The sequence below is a fragment of the Centroberyx gerrardi genome, chromosome 7 (assembly GCF_048128805.1).
Source record: "Centroberyx gerrardi isolate f3 chromosome 7, fCenGer3.hap1.cur.20231027, whole genome shotgun sequence".
In the NCBI taxonomy this organism is placed as follows: Eukaryota; Metazoa; Chordata; class Actinopteri; order Beryciformes; family Berycidae; genus Centroberyx; species Centroberyx gerrardi.
In genome coordinates this window covers 27,056,469-27,081,664 of record NC_136003.1, presented here as the reverse complement: position 1 = coordinate 27,081,664, position 25,196 = coordinate 27,056,469, and the positions used below count along the sequence as shown (strand labels likewise).

Sequence of the window (25,196 nt, the reverse complement as noted above, 5' to 3'; positions counted from 1 at the left end):
GTTAGCAGGTCACTTATTCTCATATTCAACCTTCAAATCTTAATTTTCTTAAACCAAGAGAAAAATAACTCCACTTGTTTCCAATACAGTTTCACTTGTTTCAGGAATTTTCTAGAAAGTAAAAAAAAAAGGCAGATCAATGCATTACTATCAAGAAAATGACACTAGATTCTACAAAATTCTGGAAACAAGTTGATTTGCTTTGGAAACAAATGAAATTATCGAACCCCATTGGCAAATTTTTTCACTTGTTTTGATTAAATGACTTGTTAAGATGGAGATTTTTTTGCAGTGTGGGGAAAGAGGAGGAAGGTTTGCCCTGGACCCTTGAATGTGCTTGTGATGCTAGGTTATGCATACAGAAACATCTGAGGCACAGTAAGAGTGTGACACGACAGTGACAATAACGATGCCTAACAGGGGCAATAATAGCAGATTTCAAATGAGTTAGAGAAAAAGTCTTAAGGGGGGGGATGGCAATTGAACGCTCCCAATTATCTCCAATAATCCCTCAGTAATCTCTGGATGTGTGTGAATAGAAATTTTGTAAAAAAAAAAAGAAAAATGTGCTGGAAATCAAACATTGCAATTAAATAAAACTCTAAAAAATGATTATGCTTCAGTCAGTCTGCCTCTGTTGGACCTACCTGGCAGCTCCTAGGTTCGTTGCATGGCCTCTTCCATCAACTGGGCAGTGAGAGAGAAGAGTGTGTGTGTGTGTGTGTGTGTGTGTGTGTGTGTGGGGTGCAGTGAAGAGGAGAATAATAGAGCGGGAGTCAAGGAGAGAGAGAGGGGCTGTAGTCGGTGTGAGAGAGCAACAGCAGCCTCAAAACCTGCAGAAAATCCTCAGCAGCCCCGGCCACAAAATCCTCTTGCTGCTTGAGGAAAGAGGGATAGAAAGACAATGAAGGTGTTTTTTTTTTTCCTCTCTTCCTATCTTGTAGCGATGACCAGGAGGCAGGGGTTGTGTTTGCGGTATCAATAGCATGGGGAAAAATCCTCTCAGCAGCACGATAGACCTCTTTTAACCGGTCAACACCCGAAACCTCGGAGTGCTTTCACATTACGCAAAGCGTTGCCTGGGCTGGAGCCGGTCCAGAACCGCCGTAGCCCCCGTGTGTGTGAACATCAGCCTGGGAAGCTTCACAGTGCGGAGCGCTCTCTCTAAAAAAACAAGAATAACGAACAACACGATGACGTCAGAGGCCCAGGAATAGATTCTCCTTGTGGTAATGTGGCTCGCCGCTGACCAGATAAACCTCAGTCCCTACGGAAGAGTATTAGGGCCATTGTAGGTGATTTTTTTTTTTTTTTTAATCACAGCTGGGGGGAGGGGAGGTAATATTATGAGAAAAAACTCTGAAATTCTGAGATTAAAGTCAGAAATTTATAAGAAAAAAAAAATCTCAGAATTAGAGAGAGAATCAGAGTTTTTTCTCACAAGTTTCGGAGGGTTTTTTCTCGCAAATGTCTAGCCCTAATAGACCGCCCGTAAGACCCGGAGCCTCCCTGAGTTGGGCAACTATAAATCTACCCCCCCCCCCCCCCTCTCTTTGCCACAACAACCCCTCCACTCCATCCCACTCCGCTGTTGAGTGGTTCTCCGTCTCGCTGGGCTCGGTGGTAATGAAGTGCTTTATGGCTGCGGAGGACAGGAGGGGACGCAGGGGGCGTGAGGTGAACCCATAGCTCATTCCCACTGTAGGGGGGCATGGTGGCCGGCGGTGACTGTGGTGATTGAGTAAGTCTGGAGATTAACACCCCCCCCCCCCCCCCCACCTCCCCAAAAAGAGGCCGGGGGGCGCTCAGTGATGGGTCAATCCCAGCAGGGGAATCCCGGATAACACTGCTCCGTCTTTTAATGATAGCAGCTCTGCACATGATTAGCGCTTGATTTATACCGTTCAGTCAGGCTGAGTGGGCTACAGTTACCGGCTGGATGGCAACCTGAGACTGCTACCTACTCGAAGGTTGGAGGAGAGGGGGGGGGGGGGGGGTTGTCATTTTTTTCTTTTGCTCTGTTAAAGCGTGGGCGTGTGAAGCCCTGTGAGACTGTAACTGTGATTAAGGTTTACACAAATAAACTTGACTTGACTTACTGCCCTTAAAGTCACAGTGAAATGCAAAATGACTTTTTCACCTTGTTAGCTAATTCTCCCTCTCATAACGGACACCTATTTATGCCTCAAAATGTACAAAACTTTTACTTTCTTGTATTTTTATATTAAAATCCTATTAGTTTTCGTTCCTGGAAAGCATACAGGTGGGCGTACATGACCCCGCCCCCCCCTGCTTCCCATCTGCAACTTTACAACTTTCAGCGTGACATGAGCAGCATCATGGTATAGCGGCGTATTTTTGTTTGTTCACCCTCAAAAACCCTGTTTCCATGGTTGTGTCCCGGTGGCTGGAATTCATTCATTTTGAAGAATTCAGAATTTGTGTCAAGATGATGCACAAAGCAGTTTTTAACACTTTTGAACACTTTTGAACAGTCCCTCCCCGCGTTATGTCCCGCCCCAACATCCTGTTTCAACCGGGAATAATATGTCGAATTACGGAAGCGAGGCACCATCGAAATGCTGTTTCCTTGTGACTTTAAAAACAGAGCCAGCCTCTTGCACTTGCTCAGTGAATACAGGTGTTTCTAGGTGTTGCGACCCAGCACACACCTGAGCCTCAGGCAGCACCTCTCCATCCAGCAGTGTCTCCCCCTGCCGAGGCTCTTAATGTCCAGGCGGGTCTCTCCGTCCCGCCGCCCCGCGCTCACACTCTCGTGGGGAGGTCTCAGAAATGAAAATGCCATTATAAAACATTTACCAGCCTGCTGAGTTTACATGTCTTACAAGAAAAGGACCGTTTGGAGCGGTTAAGTGTCACATAAATCTTTCAGCGCGCTAATTGAAGTGGTTCCCCCAATAGGCCGCTCTCCACAGCTGCTATTACAAATCGCACAACTGCGGACGGGACGGGCCAGCTGCAAACCAAATCTACACCCACACGGTAACGCTGTTAAGACACACACACGGCGCTCTGTGGGCTGCTGCTGCTGCTAGTTTGTTCAGACATCTCCGCTGGGAGCGCGCTATGTAGTCATATGTAAACACAAGTCATCTTTCAGTGAAATTATGCTCCAAGTGAAAGGCACAAGTGCGCTCTCCCCACCCTCTAAACGCCTCTTATTTAAAGTTTATTTAACCGGGCAAGTTGACGAAGAACACGCTGTTATTTCCAGCAGCAACCTGGGGGAGTAGCTGCACCTATCTATGCACCGGCTCACATCTGAAAGCCGGAGCGCTGCAGTCTGGTGCCGCCGGCTGGTCGGGCGTCTCCACTGAAGCAAGCTGAGGATTAGGCGCCTTGAGCTTTTCGCTGCCATGGTAGTTAAGGGTGGGGGGAGAGCACTTTCCAACGTCCAGCTGATTGGAACAAGCCCAACTCTGACCTTCAGTCTGCCGCTGAAAGAGGAACTTTATGTCGTATATCAAAAGCATCGAGTTCAAAACTGTGCAGGTCCATTGAACTTTGGAGGGCTTTTTCATGGCTCAGCAATTACCGGGGCCTAAACTGTGACACTCAAACTTGATGTATTCCACCTCCCACTCCATCTTCTCCCTCTGTCCTTCAAAATCTCTCTCTGTTCCCTGCCCGTCCTATATTTATCTCTCTTTCTTTCCCATTACGTTCTCTTTCTCCCTGCTTCTCTCTGTCTCTCCCTCCCTCTCCCTTTCCTTAATTGCCACAGAGCTTGTTGATGGAAATCAATAAGTGTTTTTTGATTATGGGCCAGAACTGAGAAGGTGAGAGGAAGGAGTGGACACACACACACACACACACACACACACGTACACACACACACGCACACACACACAGTCAGTCAGTCAGCACATTGGACTCTGTCCACCAAGGATTAGTGGGTATTTCATGCTGAGGTTCCCACACTCGCCCACCTCCACTGCTGAAAAAACCCTCCTGTTTGCCATCCAATTCTCTGGCTCTAAACTCAATGACATTGAGACAATCAAAACAAAGATTTTCCCCCTCTAAATACAGCTATCCTGAGCCGAGTCTGCTGCCAGCCGGCAGGAAGCCCCGACACAAACACTGTGCACAGGAGGGAGAGCCGATCCACGACTCTTTGATCGCTCTTTCTTCAGATGACACTCTCTCTAATGTCTGACTGGTCATCACCGGGGGGTCCCTCTCTCTCTCCGTTGCATGCGATCCGTTCACAAAGTAATGACCGCACCCCACCGTTCCCATCATGCCTCGCTGCCAAGACCCCCCCCGGCAACACCTGGCGCCACGGTAACAAACACCTGTTCACCTAATTAGAGGGACACTGGAGGGAGACGAGATGAAGAAGTTAATGAAACGCTAATCTGGTCCAATCACACGCCCAGGCATCTGCCTCCTCGTTGCGGCAGCCGGCCGCCGTAATGGCCGCCTTATGGGGGCGCCTCCCCCGCCATGTGACCTTCAGTGACCTCATCAACGCCAAAACTCCTTTGAGGGTCCACGGCTAGAGGAGAGGAGACAGGAGGACGTGGGAGGGATGAGAGGCAGAGGAGAGAGAAGCCAGCAGGCTGCTTCCTGGACGGACAGAGTGGTCGGACAGCAAGGTGTCAGCCAAATGAATGAGCATTAAGAGATGAGGTTCCCATCGCACAGCAGTTGGAGCGGCTCCAGGTCTCACCAGCTGCGCCGCTCTTGTTTACAAGCCGCCACCTGCTGCTGAAGAAGCCTGGTGCTCAGGCCTTTCTGAAGAGCTTCCTCTGGTCTGTATGAGCAACATAACCAGGCCAGCGCTCGCATCACTGCCTGTCATGTGGGGCTGAAGGCAAATGCTGATGTTTTGAAACTGCCAATAGCCACTTTTTCAATATTCAATATCTTTGAATTTGACCGTTTGACTGTTTGACCGAAAAAAAAAAATTCAAAAACTGTATTTAGTGTTCCTCAATTTATTCTAAGCAGGGTAGGAAAGCCTCTGAAACAGCATTTAGACCATGGGACACCAAAACTCTCCATTGAAACCCAGGATAATAAAACATATTCATGTGTGTATGGAATCCAATCAAAATATTGCATCAGAATCAATTCAGGTCAAGGGCTTCCAATACATACCTACCTTCCAATATAACCAATACTACAATAAATATGTAATCAAACTGCATTATATCCATCATATTGAGGGTGGACGACACTGACTGGACGATATTGAACTTGGCCTGCATGAGTGTGACTGGGTTAGGAAGGTCTGTCAATACCTGTGATCAGGGTTGGAGAACTTGGAGAAGTTCACCTGATATCGTCTGTTTCCGTCTTCTGCAGCCTCTTCTCTGAGCTTCTGTGAACTCTGTTTCTGTTTTCTCCCCAACAGGAAACTTCAAAGGGATGTGTAAACAGATAGACCACTTTCCTGAAGACACGGATTACGAAGCGGACCCCTCTGAGTACTTCTTACGTGAGTAGCTTCTTTCCCCGATTACCACATAGACAAAACACATGACGGCTGTGGTGTGTGTGTGACGTTGAATTGGTGATCTATTGCCGCTCTAGTGTGTCAAAGTCTATTTTGTAGAAAATAACCTTAAGGAAAAATCACATTAGACAAATCTCCCCCATGCTCACTTGACATTTACTCAGAATATTTTGAGTTTTGGTTTTGTCCCACTTTCCTCCCTCTCAGACTCGAGCGCGGTGCCAGTAAGCGCTGTTGGCCCGCGTGTCACTGCCGTCTCTGAGCTGTAGCCCGCTTTTAGCGAGCGCCTGGCCAGGCCGAGCCCTGCCAAGCAGCTCGTCTGTTTTTACTGCTTGGCTGTGTGTAACATAACGTGCAGTGTTACAGTCGGCTGTGTACCCTGTAAACACAGCCCATTGATTTCTGCTCTCTTTTCCTCTGTGCAAGCAAGACAGAGATGGTTGTCAAAGTAGCTCGCCTGCTAATCCTAAGAATCACAACAATGACTCGGAGCTCAGGATGTAGTATGAGTGTCGCTAACTCCAGATAATATCTACTTCATTGTTTTTGCATGGTTTTCATTAATTCTGCATCAATGGCAAACTGTCAAAATAACTGTTTGGTAAAAAAATTAAAAAAAAGGCAATAGTGCTGTATTACTATATTATATAGTTCTTAATGGCTTTGCTGAGGTTATTTCTGAATGACAGAATTCACTCCACAGTCAAGAAGTCCAGTCCATTTTGATGATTTCTAATCAAATTTACTAGCAACACCTTGTGCCAAAAAGACATTACTCCTTTGTTACTGCAGACAAACACTCAGCTAACCCTGAGTGGAAACTTGGAAGATTTTTACTTATATATTACTCAGATTATTCAGAGAGCAGAAAACTTTTGATTGCTGGTTAGAGGCTGAACAGCAGTCTTGCTGGATTTGTTTACCTTTCTATGGTTACAGTTCTGTTACAGTGTAGCCATGCATGCTAGCTAAAGATGTTTCTATGGTTACAGTTCTGTTACAGTGTAGCCTGCAGATGCTAGCTAAAGATGTTTCTATGGTTACAGTTCTGTTACAGTGTAGCCTGCGGATGCTAGCTAAAGATGTTTGTAGGTGACAGTAGCCTACTGCTTAACTAGTTTTTGGCAAAAGCTTTTAAATTACTTTAAAATCATTTTAAATCAGTGTTTTGTGTCAGATGATAATGTGTTTGGTAAGCAGCCGTGTAATAAGCAGGATCATGTACAGGAGCCTCCGCTTCATGTCGGGGTTTTGATTCACCCTTTGTCAGCTTGCTGTACATTATCCCTTACATAATAGCAGTTTAGTGCTATAATAACAGTACCAATACCAAACTATTATAATAACCATATGTATAATAACAGTTGTGCTAAATTACAGTAATACAGAAACTTTAAATCACTGGTAGTCTACAGCTGACAGTGGACTATTGCCAGCGGCGGTCATTGGTGCAAGACACTCATTCTGCCATTTATTATTATAAAATATATATTTTTTGGCATATTGGATTAAGAGCATGGCACATTAGCATTAACTGATCTGTCATGCCTCATAAACACACCATTGTCTCAAGTCCCTCTTGACCCATGGTGTAGTGACCCCCCCACCCCCCACACACACACACACACACACACACTCGCTGCAGCCTGCAGTGGTTTGAATCTAGAAGTCAGAGTGTGTCCATCTCCTCGTCTCCATCAGGACGGACAGTAATTGAGGCCTCTCAGAGCGCCGAGCAGTGCGTGCCAGTGCTGGAGATTAAGCCCGGCCAATTAGGCTGTTTGACTTAGCGCTCTGAGCGGTTGTTCCCGTCCGTATGTGCCAGAGAGAACGGTTATGATAACAGCTCTGGTAATGATTCTAACGATGCCGGAGCCTTAGCGAAGGCAGATCGCTCTCGACGCGGCGTCTCTCTCGCTGGGGATGACAGGGTCGCGGGGCAGAGGGCGGCGCGCGGACCCTCGGCCCGTACGACGAGTGCGCGGGCCCGTGCGGCACGAGCGTGTTAACCTCTTCCCAGACTGTGATTGGAGGAGAAGGCCGCAGTGCTCCCAGTGGCTTGCCAATTAGGACACTCACATCCATAAATATTTCAGCCTCCTTCCTATATAGGTCAGGCCTCTCTCTATCATTCTCTCTCTCTCTCGCTCGCTCTCTGCCTCTCTTTCCCCTCACACCCGTAATATTTTGTGTCAGGAGTTGTACAGTACCTAATGTGAAGATTGTAATGGAGAAAGTGAGCCACGCTGATTCAGGGCAGTAAGCGCCTCTGTCTCTTATACTTGCGTGTTGCTTTTCCTGCATGGTTGTGTGTGTGTGTAAGTACTGTAGAGTATGGAGGAGGTCGTAGGGGACGAAGTATAAGGCCGGGTGTCATCTGTGTAATCTGTAGCGTCTGCCCTCAGTGTTACACCAGGTAATGCATTTACACATGAATCCATTTTCGTTTTAGCGGACACACACACACACACACACCTGGTATTTCCATAATGAGGAGTTTCACGGCGCCTCCGGCTGGCTGGAGACGGAGGAGAGCCGCCTGCCTCTCACACCGAGGAGAGGGGGAGAGAGAGAGGGAGAGGGGGGGGATAGTTATGCAATAGAAATGATGTCACTCCAGGTGAAAGCCGGGCCGGAAGTGACGTCACCGGGGAGCTCGCACTCCAAAATTGGGGGTGGGGGGACACACCGGTGATGTCATCATAGCGGGAGATATTGGGCGCTTTGGTTGCTGAGCAAAAAAAAAAAATGGGGAAGCGTTTTCACTAAAGCTGACTATACTGCACCGAATGCACCCCCGCCCCATCACACACACACACACACACACACACACACACAAACCGACATTGATACACTGTCCTTATGCACACGCGCACACACACACACACACACACACACGCCACATATCAGTAGCTGCTTGGCTGTGTGTGTGTCTGTGCCGTGAGTCCTCAGCTTCTCCCAATAGCAAGGCAGTTCGCAGATCCACACAGGGTTATATAAGCCAGCTGAGGCACACTAAAAGCGCCAGTGGGTTTTTAGATCATGCCGTGTCGGAGCTCCCATCATCCACTGCTCTACTGGGCGCTAAGCAGCTGAGAGAGGAGAGAGAGAGAGAGAGAGAGAGAGAGAGGGGAAGAAAACGCCCAGTTATGCAAGCTACTAATACACTAGAAGCTGAAACGCATCTATTCACTGTAACAGAGATGGGTGTGTGTCAGTGTGCGTGTGTCAGTGTGTGTGTGTGCGTGTGTGTGTGTGTGTGTGTGTGTGTATGTGTAGGCGTGCAGGCGCCCATGGGGGTATGCCAGGGTAAGAAATGAACTTTTTTTTTTTTTCACAGGGCATTTTTTTTGCCCTCTTGATCTGATTTTTAGGGGCATTTCGATGACGTCGTTTCCCTTCTCTGTCCCGAACCAGTCCATCTCCATTGTTGATTTTTTTATTGATGCAGTGGTTTGTGTGGGGTCGGCATTTTCTTCTACCGCTGGCTGCGTGGCGACAACATCTTCTCCTGCTTCAGGCTGTGTGCTCGGTCGTTTTCTGATCAAAAACCGCTCTGATTTTCTTTCCCACAACACACTGGGAAGAATGGCCCGGTCACAGGCTCCCATGAATCTCCTACGGTGGCCCACGGGGGACAGTACCTGCATTCACATGTGAACATTTCACACCTCAACAGAAAAAAGATGAAAAAAAGGGGTATTCCTAATTATCGGGGGGCACTTTTTGCCCCACTTCACAGCCGTTCTCTGAACTTTGAAGGGCATTTTCCTTCATTTCTGATCCTGGTGTTTTGCCTGCGTTGATCTGAGAGTATCCACTGACATTGATGACAGAAGCGCAGGCCTGTCGCTGTTGGAGGATCACAGTCTGTGTCACCCTGGGGCCTGGCTGCAGACTGGACGCTGTACTGAACGGGCTTTGGCCTCGCCCGATAAAATCAATGGGTCTGGGGCAGGGACACGCGGGGGCTTGTGGGGCAGCGGGGGGCGGGGCGGAGCAGGGGGGTGAGATCGCTGGTTTGTCGCCCGGCATGGAGTCTCCAGTACCAGCCTGTATCTGAAGTTAGAGGGGGGGGGGGGGCGGGGGATGTGGTTGAAATGGCCTGAGTGGAGCCGTGGAGCTGAAGCGTAACACCAGAGGGCTTTAATGTGATCACATGACCTCAGAGGGCTTGACATAACCTGTTAGCACCGGGTGACAAGGTTGACGTTAATCTATGAACGTTTTAAATCCACTGCCCCAGTATTTTCCTTTGCAGGTGTCCCGGTCGGTCGAGATGCCATTGAGAGAGACTTGAATTGCAGCGGTAGCCTAGGCAACAAATAAGGAATCCATCGACTGATACATAAAACACACAGCACACAGACACGGCCAATAAATTAAAAGCCAATCATTTTTGTCCTGGTTGACCGAGTGAGTGCTAGCACTCTAACTTTATATCTTATTAACGGGGAATATAGAGGCGATGCAGCTTGTAAAACACAGAGGTGACAGAATGTGTCCTCGTATTAAAGTGAGATTAGAGTCTGCAGGACGAGCCGCAGTGTTTGACTGGGACCAGGATGTCATTAAAAGAGAGCGTCGCCCTCTCAGGTGTGTTTCTCTACATGACACACACCATACAGCTACAGGCTCAGGAGCAATAAACACCAGCGTTTCCCCTGCAGGTATTCATCGATGCTTGGCTACCACAGCAAGACAATTCCCAGTAGAGGGACAATTTTGACATTTTGTGAGCTCAGAATTATAAGGTTCTATCTGGGTAGAGATATTGAGCATCAAAGATTTGACAAAACTATTATGTATTTTCTATTTTTTTATGTCGGACCCCAAAAGGTTCTTTACAAAAAAGTGCATAAAGTAACATTCAAAGATCATGAATATGTAGATAACTCAAAATTTTGATTAAAAGGACAAAAAGGTCAGATAGAACCTCGTCATTCTGAGCTCACAAGTTGGTGCTTTTTTTTTAATAAATATCAAAATAAGTTTTGGTATTGCAAGCTAGAAACAAAACTGGACCCATGTGCAACCAAAACCAAATGACCCCCAGCCACTACTGCTGCACAAAGCTATAGGGGAAACAACTGCTGTACATAATATACAGCTGGATAGTTGAATTCTCTCTGGGAAACAGCACGGAGCTGCGCTTTGTGCTTCGTGTGCCTATTTCTAGGTCACAGACAATCAAAGGTTGTATTCCAGTGACACTGTGCATATTTGAGAAAGGCACAAAGGATTTTTTTTGGCTGATTTACTCTTTGGTTTTTCACTGTAGAGGAAGATCAAAACGCTTCTTGTGCAGTGTAACCAGATACAGTTGTAAGCGTCCTAGAGACGTGCGTGATTTTACCCTCTGTGACCGGGCCAGCGCTTTTATGGCAAAGCTAAAAAATACAGCGCTGGACTCGGCCTGCGGTGCGATGTGTGTCTGTGTGCAGATGTAACGGAGCGCAATGATAACACCAAGGCTGGATTGATAGATTGGTTTGCCGCAGGGGTGGAGCTTGCCTTTCATGCGTATGGGTGCAAGCTAAGTTATGATCTCTGTCTACTCAACCATGTTATAGGTCTAAAAGGGCAAAAATAATAGCTTATCAGCAAACTGAAATTACAGTTACAATTCACAGCTATTATAATACAGAAAATCCAATGCTAATACCCAGTGAGCTGTCAAAACAACAACAGGAGCGTTTAGACGGAATTTGGTGTATTTATTTGCCAGTTCACATTAAAAGAGCCTCAACATCACAACATCTTTTTTTCCAAATCTGCCTTATTGCACCAACCATACAAATTCATTCTTCTAGATTTCGTCTAGATTTTGTGTTGATAAAGGTTATGAGAGTGAATTAGCAATGGAAGATAGTTGATGATTGTTCATAATATGTTTATTCAACTTGAGTCATTTTTACCAGTATTACTATTCCAAGCGATTCCCCCAGAATTGTATTGTTGTCAGGGTGGAAAAGCCTCTGAAACAGCTTTTAAACCATCATGTTAATATTAAAATCATATTCCTCATATTCCTGGGGGACGACACTGACTGGCCGATATCTGATTTTTATTAAAAAGTCAGTATCGTCTGAATCACAGTCTTTAGCACTTTCTGAATTTGCATGGCGATTCATAGCAGACACAATCCTATTTTAGGCATTTCCAGATTACATCAATCTGCTTTGCTGCTGTGATTGGTCAAAGATTTTGATAACTGACACCAACAAATCGGTTGGGACGAGAAATTTCCTCAGTGAAGTCGTGGATAGGCTTGACCAGACCGCTATGAATCGTCATGCAAATTCAAAAAGTGCTAAAGACTGCGATTCATGGGAGCCGGACACCAGGCAAGACCATGTTGACTTTTTAATAAAAATCAGATATCGGCCAGTCAATGTCGTCCCCCGCTGATATGATGGAGGTGAGGAATATGATTTTACTCAACAGCTTCAGGGGGGGTCAGTCTGTCAGTCTGTAAAACCTGCAGTGAAACCCGCCTCGCCTCGCCTCGCCCCAAGGAGCTGCTAACACACCTAACAGAATTTCATAAGCTTTCAGTGGAGTTTTAATATTAACATGACGGTTTAAATGCTGCTTCAGAGGCTTTTCCACCCTGACAAGAATACAATTCTGCGGGAAAGTCTGAATCCTTGTCTTATTTTTTGACTATTTGCAGCTTCAGTCCAAAAATATCAGTAATATCAGGCCTTCAAAAACCCATATCAGTCGAACCCTGGATACAGAAATGACTAAACCTGCACCTTACAATATGTAGAGCACTCTAATGATGTGTGATATGATATGATATGATATGATATGATATGATATGATATGATATGATATGTTGTCCTGTTGTTGCGGTCAGGCGGTAGTGCTGTTGTTGTTGTTGCTGTCATTCTAGTTGTCTATTTGTCTGAATTGCTGTACGGCACACGTCAAATTTCCGAAAGGACCAATAAATATCTATCTATGTAATACCTGTGCTAAGGCGGATGAGTGTGTTGGTGTGTGTTGGTGTGTGTTGGTGTGTGTTGGTGTGTGTCGCCGGCCACGCGAAGCTGCGGCAGCTAGTGGAGAGCAGGGCACAGCGCTGTCACGCAGACGGGCCGGCTTGATCTATGGGGACATCAGCAGTGGAGTGGAGGGTAATTACAGTAATTGAAATGCGGTCTGCGGGGGGAACTTTAATTGTCTGAGCGGGCCTGTCATGTGAAGTGACTTCAGTGTGAGGGAATTCTTTCACAAAGTGTTCCACTGACCCGTCTGTGTGCTGCGTGAGTGTGTGTGTGTGTGTGTGTGTGTGTGTGTTGATGTGAGGGAAATGGGGGGCAGTGGTGCCGTGTGATATGTTATGTTAATATGACAGGACAGTTTTCAGTGGCAGGACTGCTGCGCTGTTCTCTAATGGGAGCTGTGTGTGTGTATATATGCAAGGATTAGCCATTTACACCTTTACATGTACAGGCTGGGGTTTATGTTTGTGTGTGTGTGGGCGGATGGATAAATGAGTAGCGTGTGTAAAGTGTGGGTTGGTGTCAGATCCTAGCCTAGCCAATGGTTTCAATCACTTCCCCTTAGACTCTAGGGATGGGACAATATATCGAAATTCAATATATCGCAATATAAAAATGTGACAATACGTATCGTGGGGCAGAAAAATGAATCGTGGTATTAGCTCCATTTTATTCTGCAGTAGTAATCACAGATGAGACGCTTGACCATCACAATTTCACAAGCTCTCCATCCAAATTATATTATCTGCACTTTGTAATGACATTTTTAAATGGTTGTTTACATTCTAGCAAGACAATGCCATCGCTAGAAAGATTTATGGCTCAGAAATAAACATAATTCTGCACAGTCAGACTTTGTTGTAACTGAACTTTTATTTATCACATCGTATCGTGGTTGTCGAATCGTGAACCCCATATTGCGTATCGAATCGTGTCATGAGATAAACATATCGTCCCATCTCTAATAGACTGATATTGAGAGATTTATTATCAGCGATGAACGTAAGCTGGTGAAAACTGAGTCTGAGTTTGAGTCCTCTTCCCGTTTTTCTAGTGATTTTTCCTCCCTAGCTTCCACGGATATCACAGCAGCCATATTATTTCTGGGTATACACTAAACATCATAATATGAGTCTTTACCTTGAGTATAGAAACTGGCGTTAAATAGGCTTTTTCTGGCCTTGAAGTTCTTAAAAGATGATTACCTGATTTGGACAAATCAATGTAGGCTCAGGTACTGAGTCTAGAAAGTTTTTGAGTGGGAGAATATTTCCAAGGTATCTTGTTTTTTAGGTGTAAAATTAGGTGTAAATTTTGAACATTTTGACCAAAAAGGCCTAATTAGAAATGTAGAAACCTGCAGAGAAATTGCCATCTTCACCATGAGCCTAAAACCTGGGGAAACAGCGGCCATTCTCAACAGTGAATGGTTGAATAGCTTAAATCAATAATTCTTGTATAGAGGTAGATTGTAAGGTAAATGTTTTGAATCGTGTCACACTTAACAGTAGGTTTATGCAGTTGTACCGCATGATTTGGAGTATTCCCAGGTGGATCAGTAGATTTTTATATTGAACTTCTACGAACATGAACCTTTAACATCAGTCTGGCCTTGAATATCTAATCTAAAATGACGGGAAAAGGAACGCAAAGTGGAAATTATCCCCCAGACAAGATGATAGAAATGGTCAAAATGGGTGAAAAAATCACCAAACTAGCACCATTATTTACTAAGAAACACCAAATAACTCACTATAGGGCTGTTGAGAGGCTTGGGGGCAAATTAAATATTTCTTACCATTTTTTCCCCCACATCAGCTATTTACACATAATAACACCAGCACCGATTTGAATAGATGATGCGATCTATCTCAGGTGTATGAATGCCAGTCAGGACGCAGAAACAGACGGGGAAGAAGAGAAGGAAATCATCCCCGGTATTTATTTTCCAATCAGTTCAAAGTCAAACTGTATTTTGTCTTTACGGTGCGTTGTCGGGACACATAAGCCCTTAGATACGGGGCTGAGCGCTGTGTAAGCATCCTTGCACATTTTGAATTTTACACACCAACGCTAATTTCCTCTGTATATGCGCGTTATGTTTCACACTGCTTACCTTTAAAACAGGGCTTGTCCACTCTGTAGCCATTCCCACTGTTTTGTTTTTTTCTAGAGCAGTGTTGGATCTGATGCCAGGGCTGCTGGGTACTGTGTGTGTGTGTGTGTGTGTGTGTGTGTGTGGGGTGGGGTGTCGGGGGTAACAAGCCTCTTGGTCAGGACGAGGACGGAGCAAGGGCTCAGTATTGGGGAGGACGAGGCGGAGGAGCCGGCGTGGAGGGGATTAATAAGCGTTTGTAGTATTAAATCAATGTGCCTGGGAGCTGAGGCACCTGATTAGCATGACCCCGTCCTGCACATCAGCACATTCAGGGCTGGGGGAGGCTGATTAAGAGCCAATGCTAATTTCCTCTCAACCCTGTCAATGAAAGAGAGAGAGAGAGAAAGCAAGAGAGAGAGGAAGAGAGAGGAGAAAGGGAAAGAAGGAGAGAAGGTTCAAAGAGACGCCTTTGTGAGGAGAACGCTGTGCATATTTATTCTCGTGTCTCTGTGTGTGTGTGTGTGTTTGTAGTGTCAATGTGAATACTCATGCCTTAGCACTAACTCAGCCCAAATTTGATCTTGTAGTTTTTGTCAATATAATGGAGAGCAAAGATCTTGCAAAAATCATCAGAAATGTATTTTGAAAAAAAAATCACATCAGGGGAGAATTCACGACCAATGTTCCCTCTGAGCTGATCGTTTAGTTGCCTACAGTATGTCTAATAATTTATCACATTGACCAAATAATGAGTGTGTGTGTGTGTGTGTGTGTGTGTGTGTGTGTGTGTGTGTGTGTGTGTTTCTGGGATATTAAACTGACTGCTGTTCAGTGTGATCCTCCATTGTGTGGTGTGTTAATGCATGAAAGTGATCAGCTGCATCCTTTGAGGCGGCTCAGTTGCACCCAGACTCAAGCTGAGCGAGATTCAGGTCGCAAACACGCGGCGGCGATGAGGACCGGCTTAAAGGTTTTGGGTGTCGAGTCTCATTAAGCTGTGTTTGTGTAAGAGCGTTGTCAGCCAATAGCGTTGAAGAGTGCCAGTGCCTCGGACACCGGCGCCGAGCTGCAGTCGTGCCAATCGATACAGTAACACAGCATCCTGCGTCTCTGCGAGCGGGCTGGCACGCATACTGGCAGGACAGCGGGGCCGGGCGGCACTAATGAGCCTCCATCACTCATTACCACACAGCGCCCGTCCCGTCCCGGTGCAGCCACCGGCAGGCCGGGGCGCAGGGAGACACCCACATGTGTGTCCGTCTGCACGCGCTCATACACACCTGGGAGAGGTGGTAGAAGTACACAGATTCCTTCCTCAAGTAAAAGTGCAAATACTCCTCTAAAAATATACTCTGGTAAAAGTTGAAGTACCATTTGAAATTCTATTCTTAAATTTACTTAAAGCAATATTCCACTTGGTTTTAACATGGGGGTTATCTGGCTCCTGACCGCCATGAAAACCAGAATATAAACTACTCAAGATCAGATGCAGCTGGACGAGTTTGTAGCATCCTGATTTTTACTTCCCATTCATTTGAATGAGGCCAAGAAAATAGACTGAAAACTGACATTTAACACGTTTGTGAACAGATTCAACAACAGATCCCGCTACTGCGATTTTCAACTGACTGTGGGTCCAACGTTTTAGAACAGAATCTTACTTAAGTACAGTAACGAAATATTTTCACTTTGTTACTTCCCATCTGGGGAAAAAAAGACAGAGTGGACACAGTGTTACTGTGGCTAATCAATGGCAAGGATAGGGCTAGTGTGTGTGTCCAGACTGGTAGACTCAGCTCATTCCCAGCATTTGGCTAAAAAAAAACTGCAGCAATATATGACTTGTTACTTTTCCATTACTCATCTTCTCTTATTTTCCAAAATCAGGGTAACTCAATCGCCTCGCCTCTTTGTCTCTATGCGAATGATCAGGGAAACCAAATAGCAGCGATATCCAGTGTTCTTGCTCAATAAAATCAAAGTAGTGAGAAAGTACTTCTGTTTGGAGAAAGTAAACTACTACTGCAAAACTATCGTGATCATCACAAGGCGAACAACCACTGATGTAAATAAAAATCAGCTATATTTTCAAAAAAGCTTGAATTTGAAGTTTGTTCGTTTTTTATTATTATTGCATCCAATACCGACAGACGGTTAGGGCACACCATGTGCCACCAACTTACAGATAGCATTAGTTTATGCTTTTCTTTCCCTTTTTCATATAACTCAGTGGTTCTCAAACTAGGGGTCGGGACCCCCCAGAGGGTCTTAAGATAATTTTGGGGGGTCATTATCATGTGTCATTTTTCTGATTTTTCTCTAATTTTTACGTTTTTCTTGTGAAATACTGAATAGTTTTCAGCCTCTAGGCCTTCTCTCATAGTCAAATGAAACAAGGGAAATATTTTTTTGGGTAAACTGTTCACCAGTCTTCATATGCAGCCTGTGACGGGGTCTGAGACTATAGGCATGGCTTTGTTTTAACCACTGATATAACTTACAGTACATCAGTTTGGTGCTACTTCCTATGATGAACACTGTGAATTTAACTCATCAAGATGTCTCTCAGCCTAAAAATGCAGGTAAACTCTTTTCTGCAAATAAAAAGGAGGGAAAACTGAGACTAGGTGTGTTCCCTGGGTGTTTAGAGCTTAACTGGGTGCTGGGTGGCACGGGGGACGCGGGTGTCGTGGGGGGAAGAAGAAGAAGAAGAAGAAGAAGAAGAAGATGCGGCGCTCTTTGTGACGGTGACCTCGACCCAAATCAAAACGCCGACCTTGGTGCTAATCACAGGCCTCCCAAGCGCATCCCTGATTAGCGGCGAGCCTTTGATGCGGGCCGCGGCGAGGACTTCAGAAACACGAGACGCCGTGGAGGTCGCCGCTGTCGTTAGCTATTAGCAGGGAGGTCAAAGCTTTCATTTGGACGGGGTCGTCGTTCTCCGGCAGCAGATTGACAGCTTTTTACCAGACAGGAGAGCCGCTGCAGCGCTCTCCCAGGACCGCGGCCGTCCCAGCAGCCCTCCGTCAGAATAATGTCATCCTGGCTGAGATAACAGCCGCTCTCCGGCCCTCCGTACGCTGTGCGAACCGTTTTAGTGACTTCTTCTGTTCTATAGGCCGTCAGTTTGAAAAGATGATGATTATGAGGATGGTGATGATGATAATTCAATTTCCAGCATACAGCACAGTATACATACACACATACAGTAATCACACACTACAGGACTTAAGGTTCAAGCAATATGGATTTTTGAAGGCCAATACTAGACACTATTTTGTGAAGATATTTTGTGCCAATATTCAATATCTTTAAATTTGACTATTTTCACACCAAAAAATGACAAAGATTCAGTGTTTACACCCAGAATTGTGTTCTTGTCAGGGTGGAAAAGCCTCTGAAGCAGCATTTAGACCATCATGACACACTAAAACTCTCCATTGAAATCCAGGATATATTAAATTCTTTTGCGGTTAGCAGTTTCTTAACGGCAGGGGGACGCGCCACACCTCTTCAATAGCAGGGGAAACTCTGGGACACATAAGGCCTTTAAATGAAGAATTAAGTTTGGGTTTGTTAAGGTTTGATGTCAGGTTTTCCAGACTGTTTTTCTGTAGCTGTGGTCAGGGAGGAAGCTCCATCATATCATCTGATATTTAATAAAAGGCCAATATCGGCCTGATATATCAGCAAACCGATACATCTGTCTAGCCCCATACAGGACGCCTGAACATGGCGTATCATAGCCCGGTCCTTTTCCCTGCGCTAACCTCTCCACACAGAGCCTCGTCCCTGTCTATCTGTCAGCCTGTCAGTCTCCCCTCCCCCCGGGGGGCCGCTGCCACGCTTAAACATCCCTCCGGGCAGGATCCAAAACTCTGACAGGGCCTCAGCCGCATCCTTAAAAGATGGAAAGTGAAGACGTGAAACCTCCCGGTATTTGGTATAAGGAAGGATCGGTTTTTAAATGGGTGGACTCTCAGATAGGAGCCGGAGCCGGCCCTCGCCGCCTTGGGGCAAAGCGATCGCCCCGTCTCTCCCTTCGACGACTCCCGTCTCCCGGCCCTCACCGCGGGAAACGAGACGCGGCTATCTGAGTCTCGTACGTACGCTATGTGAACGCTGACAGACTCGATATTAGGAGTAGAGCAGAGTGCGTTCTGCCGTGAAAAATCTGCAGGGACTTCAGCCTTTTCTTCCGAGGTGGAGCGCGGCTATAGCCAAACCCAGGGGCACTTTGGCGCAGCGAACTGCAGCCCGATCCCGGGGAAGGCACGATGCATGCTGGGAGGTCACTGTGAAGGTCACTGCACTTTGGAGTGCGCTGCTAAGCATGGATGTTAACACAGAGAAAATGTATAGGGCTGGAGAAGCCACTCGCGATCCTCGCAGCCATGCAAACTCTCGCTCAGGTCTCTCGCCCTGGAAAGCTCCTCCATCAGAAGTCTGATCGTTGCTTTCAAGATTTCACTTTCAAGATCCACTGCTCTGCAGACCTGAAGGGGTTTTGCCATATAGAGATGCACTGCTGTACAGTTCAGTACACAGTTCTTATATCTTTCACTTGGATTTGAAGGCGGCTTGAAGTGGGGTTCAAGCAATATGGGTTTTTCAAGGCTGATACAGATACATACAGTATATTTTTGTATTAAAGCTGCCAGTAGCTGATGTTTTATGCCAATATTCAGTATCTTTAAATCACTTTTGGGCCAAAAAAATTCAGTGTTTCCCCCAGAATTGTATCCCTGTCAGGGTGTAAAAGCCTCTGAATCAGCATTTAGACCATCATGGGACACTAAAACTCTCCATTGAAACCCAAGAAAATGAAAGTATTTTAGGGTTAACAGCTCTAATGACCCAAGCCTCCTATTCAATGTTAGGGCAAACTCCAGTAAGAAAAATGAAACATGAAGAATTCATTTACAAAAAAAACATAATTAAACAATTCAATAACATGCAAGGAAAATAGTTATGTTACTCTGTTAAGGGAGGAACAGACCGTGACTTGGCGATATCTGATATTTAATAAAAAGCCAATATCAGCCCAGTGTATCAGCAAACTGATAACCCTAGTTTTAAGTCATATGTTTGAAATTAAACATGGTTTTTACTGCTAAACCCTCACGATCTGGACGATTGAACATGTTAAATCGTTTTTTTTTCACCCCTCTCTCTGTGGGCTGCATTAGCGAGCAGCCAGGCCTTTTTCCTGAGGTTTCTTCAACTTTCATGTCACCTTGAGCTCCTGCGCTATTAAACACCCCCACTGTCAACAATCAATAAATTTGGCTGGCCCTCTATCCCTCTTTTGTCTTTGCAAATGAAGCTGATGGATGAGAAAGAGCCCCGGTGCCCTCTCTCAGGTAATGTGCTGTGACTGGCCATGTCAATACCCTCAGGGTTAACGAGATGGAGGGATGGAGGGAGGAGGGGAGGGAGAGAGGGAGAGGGAGGAAGAGTGATGTGTTTAGAGGGGGACAGAGGAGCAGGGTCAACTCTCAGGACAACTTAATATTTAATCAACCCACCCCACCTGTAACCCTAAACCCCACAATCTCCAGCAAGGAGACAAGGAGGAGGGGGGGAAATGGAGAGGGGGAAGAAGGGGGGAGGAGGGAGGACGGGGGGGGGGGGGTGGCACTTTATCTCTCAAATTGTCTCGCGCTCAGACTGAGTGGGAATTAAGTGAGACAGAGAGAGAGAGAGAGAGAGAGAGAGAAGTGGAAAAGAGAGCGAGGAAAGACGAGATAGGGGAAGTTTGACAAAGGCGGTGAGATGACCATGTGCAGCAGACGGAGACAGACAGATGGAAGACGAATGGAAGGCGGTGAACAGCGGCGTCAAAGTATTCTTAATTCTCCAGGCTGTTTCACACGGGGTCGAAGGAGGCGTTAAGCACATCATGATGCCGAATCGTGACGTGATGGATGCAGGTGGGGTTTGGGACCCGGAAGACGTAACGGTGTCGGGTCATGACAAAAACACGTTCACACCAACTGTTCTCTCATTTCCATCCCACTGTTATAAACCACATAGGTCCGGTCCTGCGTTTTGATTGGCTGAGTCAGGTTCAACGCCGTTATACCCGATGAACACACAAACACGAATGCAAACGTTAATTTAAATATTAATGATATTATATAAATGCACCTTTAACCGCATAACAGTTCATTTAAATATTAATGCGCAAGCCAAAAATCATGACTCATTCGTTCACTGGTGCTTAAGTGTCGCTTAGCAACAACTTTGTTTAGCTTCTGTTGAAAAACTATATTGCTAGATTCAAAAATAACATTTAATGATTAATGATTAAAAAAATGCACAAAAGATTTCATTACAACGGAGTCTTATCGACATTTTATAAACTCCAGAGAAAGCCATTGAGGCCGTGATTTACAATGATTTTAGTACAGCTATAAGGTTTTAGGCCGAGGGTTTCATTGATATGGGTGTTTGAAGGCTGATACCAATACCAATATTGTTGGAGTGAAGCTGCTGATAGACGATATTTAGTGCAGGTATTCAATGTCTTTAAATCTGACCATTTTCATGCCATAAAATTACCCGAAAATTATAAGTATTAAGTATTTCCTCCAGAATTGTATTCTTGTCAGGAATGAAAAGCCTCTGAAACAGCATTTGCACCATGGGACACTAAAACTCTCCATCGATACCCAGGATGATGATAATAATGGTACCGAAACAGAGACATATCCATGCACACTGAGTGGAATCTGATCAAAATGTCACATCAGAATCAATTCAGGTTAAGAGCTTCCCATTCCCAACCAGACTAGTATTGATCAATCCTAAATATGTACTCAATAAATATGTACTCAAACAAACTGCATGGTATCCATCATATCAGAGGTGGACCACACTGACCGGCCAACATCAGACTTTTACTGTAATATTAGACAGAATTTGGCAAAAGCATCAATCTAACCCGACTAACAACACCTCAGTTGCTCTAAAATCACTGTAACCCACGGCCTCTTTCTCCCATCATGCCTAGTTTCGTCATGGTTGCAGCACGCAGCACAACAACAACGCTCTGTCTGAAGCAGCAGCAGCAGCAGCCTCATCTGTCGCCGGCCTTCCTGTAGTTACTGCTGAGAGTCCAGCGGCGGGCGAGTGGCCACCGCTCGCCGCTCTCCTCCGCTGCAGCTGTTGACTGCTGCCCGTCAGGCCGCCTGCGGGCTCAGGGTGGCTTCCCCACCGAGCCGGGCGCCGTGGGGCCTCAGGGTGCTGGGGGAGGGGAGGGGATGGAGGATAAGAGAGAGAGAGAGGGGGGGGGGGGAGTAGGGGTTGAACGGCAGCAGGTAGGCAGGCAGATGGGCCGCCAGGAGCCCCGGGTCCCCGCGGAGCTGCAGGCGGCCGAGTTCAGCGCCCAGCCCGGCGTCAGCACTTTGGGGGAGAAGCTGGGGGGGGGGGGGTGACGGAGAAAGTGCTGAGGCGGCAGCCGGCCGCGTGGAGAGACGAGGTGAAGTGGTGAAAATTTAACCAGCCTGATGAAAGTTTAAGTGTGCATGTTAAACAGGAGGAGAGAATTGAATGAGGGAGGAGGAGGAGAGGGATGAGGGGGAAACCGAAGGATGGCAGAAGGTGACCGGAAAAAAAAAAAGACTTCTGAGGGAGGAAGACCCCAGGCTTGACCTCGACGATAATATCATATAATATCCTTCCAGCTTCCAGTTCTGGCTTCCTGATAATTAGCTGCAAAGACGGCGGTTTGTTTCAAGGGCACCGGCTGCATCCCTCTGCACTGCGGCCGCTGCTGCTGCTGCTGCTGCTGCTGCTGCTGCTGCTGCACATGCCACAGCCCCGTAGCACTTGTGTTGACCGCCATTCACATGATGCTACACAATGCAGCCAGTTAGCTCTCCTCCGGTCTGCGAGTGCTGAGAGAGAGAGAGAGAGAGAGAGAGAGGGAGAGAGAGAGTCAGGCGGCGTGATTACATAAGGTTGGGTAACAGGCTCACTGTGGGGATACACACTCACTAGACAGTGTTGATGGAGTCTTTCACAAGCCTGATGGGGTGTTGATTAGGATGTGCTCACACAAAAGGAGCAGATGCTGAAATGGATTCTAATGTGCTTTTTTTTTTTTCCCTCTCTTTGTTTCTCACGCCCTCTTTCTTTATTTTCCAATCGCCGCTCTCGTCCCTCTGGTCGCCGCTGCCATTTCCCCTCTCTGTCACCCTCTTTCTTTGTTGCCCTTTCGGCTATTCCCCCCCCCCCCCCCCTCTCTCTCTCTCTCTGTATACACTACATCCCCCTCCCAACCTTCCTCCTCCCTCCTTCCCTCCCCCCTCTCTCTTTCTGTCCTCTGGTGGTTTCCAGGTGCGGTGCGAGCCTCCAGCATCTTCCCCATCCTCAGCGTCATCCTGCTCTTCATGGGAGGCCTGTGTATAGCTGCCAGTGAGTTCTACAAGTCACGCCACAACATCATCCTCAGCGCAGGGATCTTCTTCGTGTCCGCAGGTGAGTCGAACGCCCGCGAAGTTAAGAGGAGGAGGGAAATGGGGGGGGGGGGGAAGGGGAGCGCAGTATCTGGGATGTCGGGGATGTGAGCAGCAACGTCGATGTGCAATAAGCAGCGGAAGACCAAGAATGATAAATCCACCCTCAGATACTTTGTGATGAATGAATATGATGATGATGATAATGATGACGTCGGTTATTTTGTGACGAAGTGTTGAAATTAGCTTTTTTTTGCACCCTCAACCTGCCTCGTCTACTTCTACTTCAGTTAGTGATTTTCTGCATTTCCCAGAAGCCCAAGAGAAGGGGTGCGAACGTGTTGCACTCAGGCAAAAGTGGGTGTATGGGCATTTAAATATAGCTAGCTAGCCAACTAGTTTGTACTGTGGGTGGAGAAATTGGTCTCTCTCCTCTTCTACGATGGATTTCTGACACCAAAATCTGACGTTTGCCATTGAAGTTTTAGATCGCTGAAACATTTTCTGCAATCAAACCTCATTGTAGCTGCGTTGGAAATCTCTCGATGTGTCTTCACCTCGTCTAAGTTCGGTCAGTTATCCTCAGGAATAAGAAAAAGACACCACCAAATGACAAAATGGACCCAGAAATGCAAGGAATATCGCCAATAGCTGTTTTTTAAGAGTGTTAAAGTGTTTTAGGGTGGATTCGTTCTGTAAGTAATTTTTGCTATTCTCTATTTTTTTAGTTACAGCGTTACACCATCACATGAATCCAAAAGGCCTCTCGAGTCACTCATCCCATTCTTCCCTCCTTTCTCTTCCCTCCTTTCTCCTGATCCTGTTGCTAGGCTGAAAGCTACCCATTGGGATTCGTCTCTAAAAATACGGTGTCCCTGACATACTTTCCCAACCATCCGTCTTCCCGGATATACCACGTCAAACACTTCTCCGCGTGTGACTAAACTGAACAGTCAAAGCATATATGTGACTATACGATCGGCTCCACGGCAGAACGCGACCCCGGCGTGAATCATTTCATGCTCTGTCCCGTATGATCTGCGTCAAGACCTGAAGCCGAACTCTTTCTCGCTGCGAGGGCAAAGGCGAAGGCGACGAGTATCAGTCATGTTAGACGGAGAGTTGGACAGGATCCGTACGCGGTGTACAGAGCATGAATCAGCGCTCTAAAGATATCTGGCATGATGCTGCGTATTTTCAGTTTAGCAGACTCGTTAATGTTGTGGTCTATGAACTCATCCTGAATGATCTCTTGTTCTCTTGTCCTTTTCCTCCATCTCTTATCCCCATGAACCCATTACCCACAACCCACCCCTGTCCTCCTGCATGGCCCCCCTTGCCCCGCCGCCTCCCAACCCCCTCCAGGTCTGAGCAACATCATCGGGATCATCGTGTACATATCAGCCAACGCGGGGGACCCCTCCAAAAGCGACTCCAAGAAGAACAGCTACTCTTACGGCTGGTCCTTCTACTTCGGCGCCCTCTCCTTCATCATGGCCGAGATGGTGGGCGTCCTGGCCGTGCACATGTTCATCGACCGCCATCGACAGCTCCGGGTAGGGGCGCGCGCGGCCGACTACCTCCAAGGCTCGGCCATCACGCGGATCCCCAGCTACCGTTACCGATACCGGCGCCGCTCGCGCTCCTCCTCTCGCTCCACGGACCCATCGCACTCCCGCGACGCCTCGCCGGTGGGCCTCAAGGGCTTCAGCGCGCTGCCGTCCACGGAGATCTCCATGTACACGCTGCCCCGGGACACCCTCAAGTCCTCCGGCACGCCCACCGCCACCTACAACTCCGAGAGGGACCACAACTTCCTGCAAGTCCACAACTGCATCCAGAAGGACCTGAAAGACTCGGCCCACACCAACACAGCCAACCGCCGCACCACGCCCGTATGAGGGAGTCGACAGAGAGTGTGTGTGTGTGTGTGTGTGTGTGAGGGGGCCCGGACCGGCCCGGCGGAGAGGGGAGACCAGGAGACACGGGGGAACCCCTGTGGGTCTAATACACCACAGGAGAGGATGGCTTTCCATGTTTATAGACATTCATTTTTTTTGTTCAGCTGCATGACTTTTCCATTACCATTGTTGAGAGCGTTTCAACAGGTTTGCTGTGTTCCTGGAGTGAATGGCAGA

General features: G+C 46.8%; 1 protein-coding gene across 1 annotated transcript in view; it reads left to right on the top strand.

Annotated features, from left to right (window-relative positions):
• Positions 1-24,959, top strand: part of cacng2a (calcium channel, voltage-dependent, gamma subunit 2a) — a 53,720-nt gene extending 28,761 nt beyond the window's left edge. Inside the window, exons 2-4 of the mRNA XM_071907602.1 lie at positions 5,384-5,467; positions 22,940-23,080; positions 24,424-24,959. Coding sequence (XP_071763703.1) covers positions 5,384-5,467; positions 22,940-23,080; positions 24,424-24,959 — 761 coding nt within the window. The remainder of the gene's footprint in view (positions 1-5,383; positions 5,468-22,939; positions 23,081-24,423) is intronic.
• Positions 24,960-25,196: the final 237 nt, after the last annotated feature.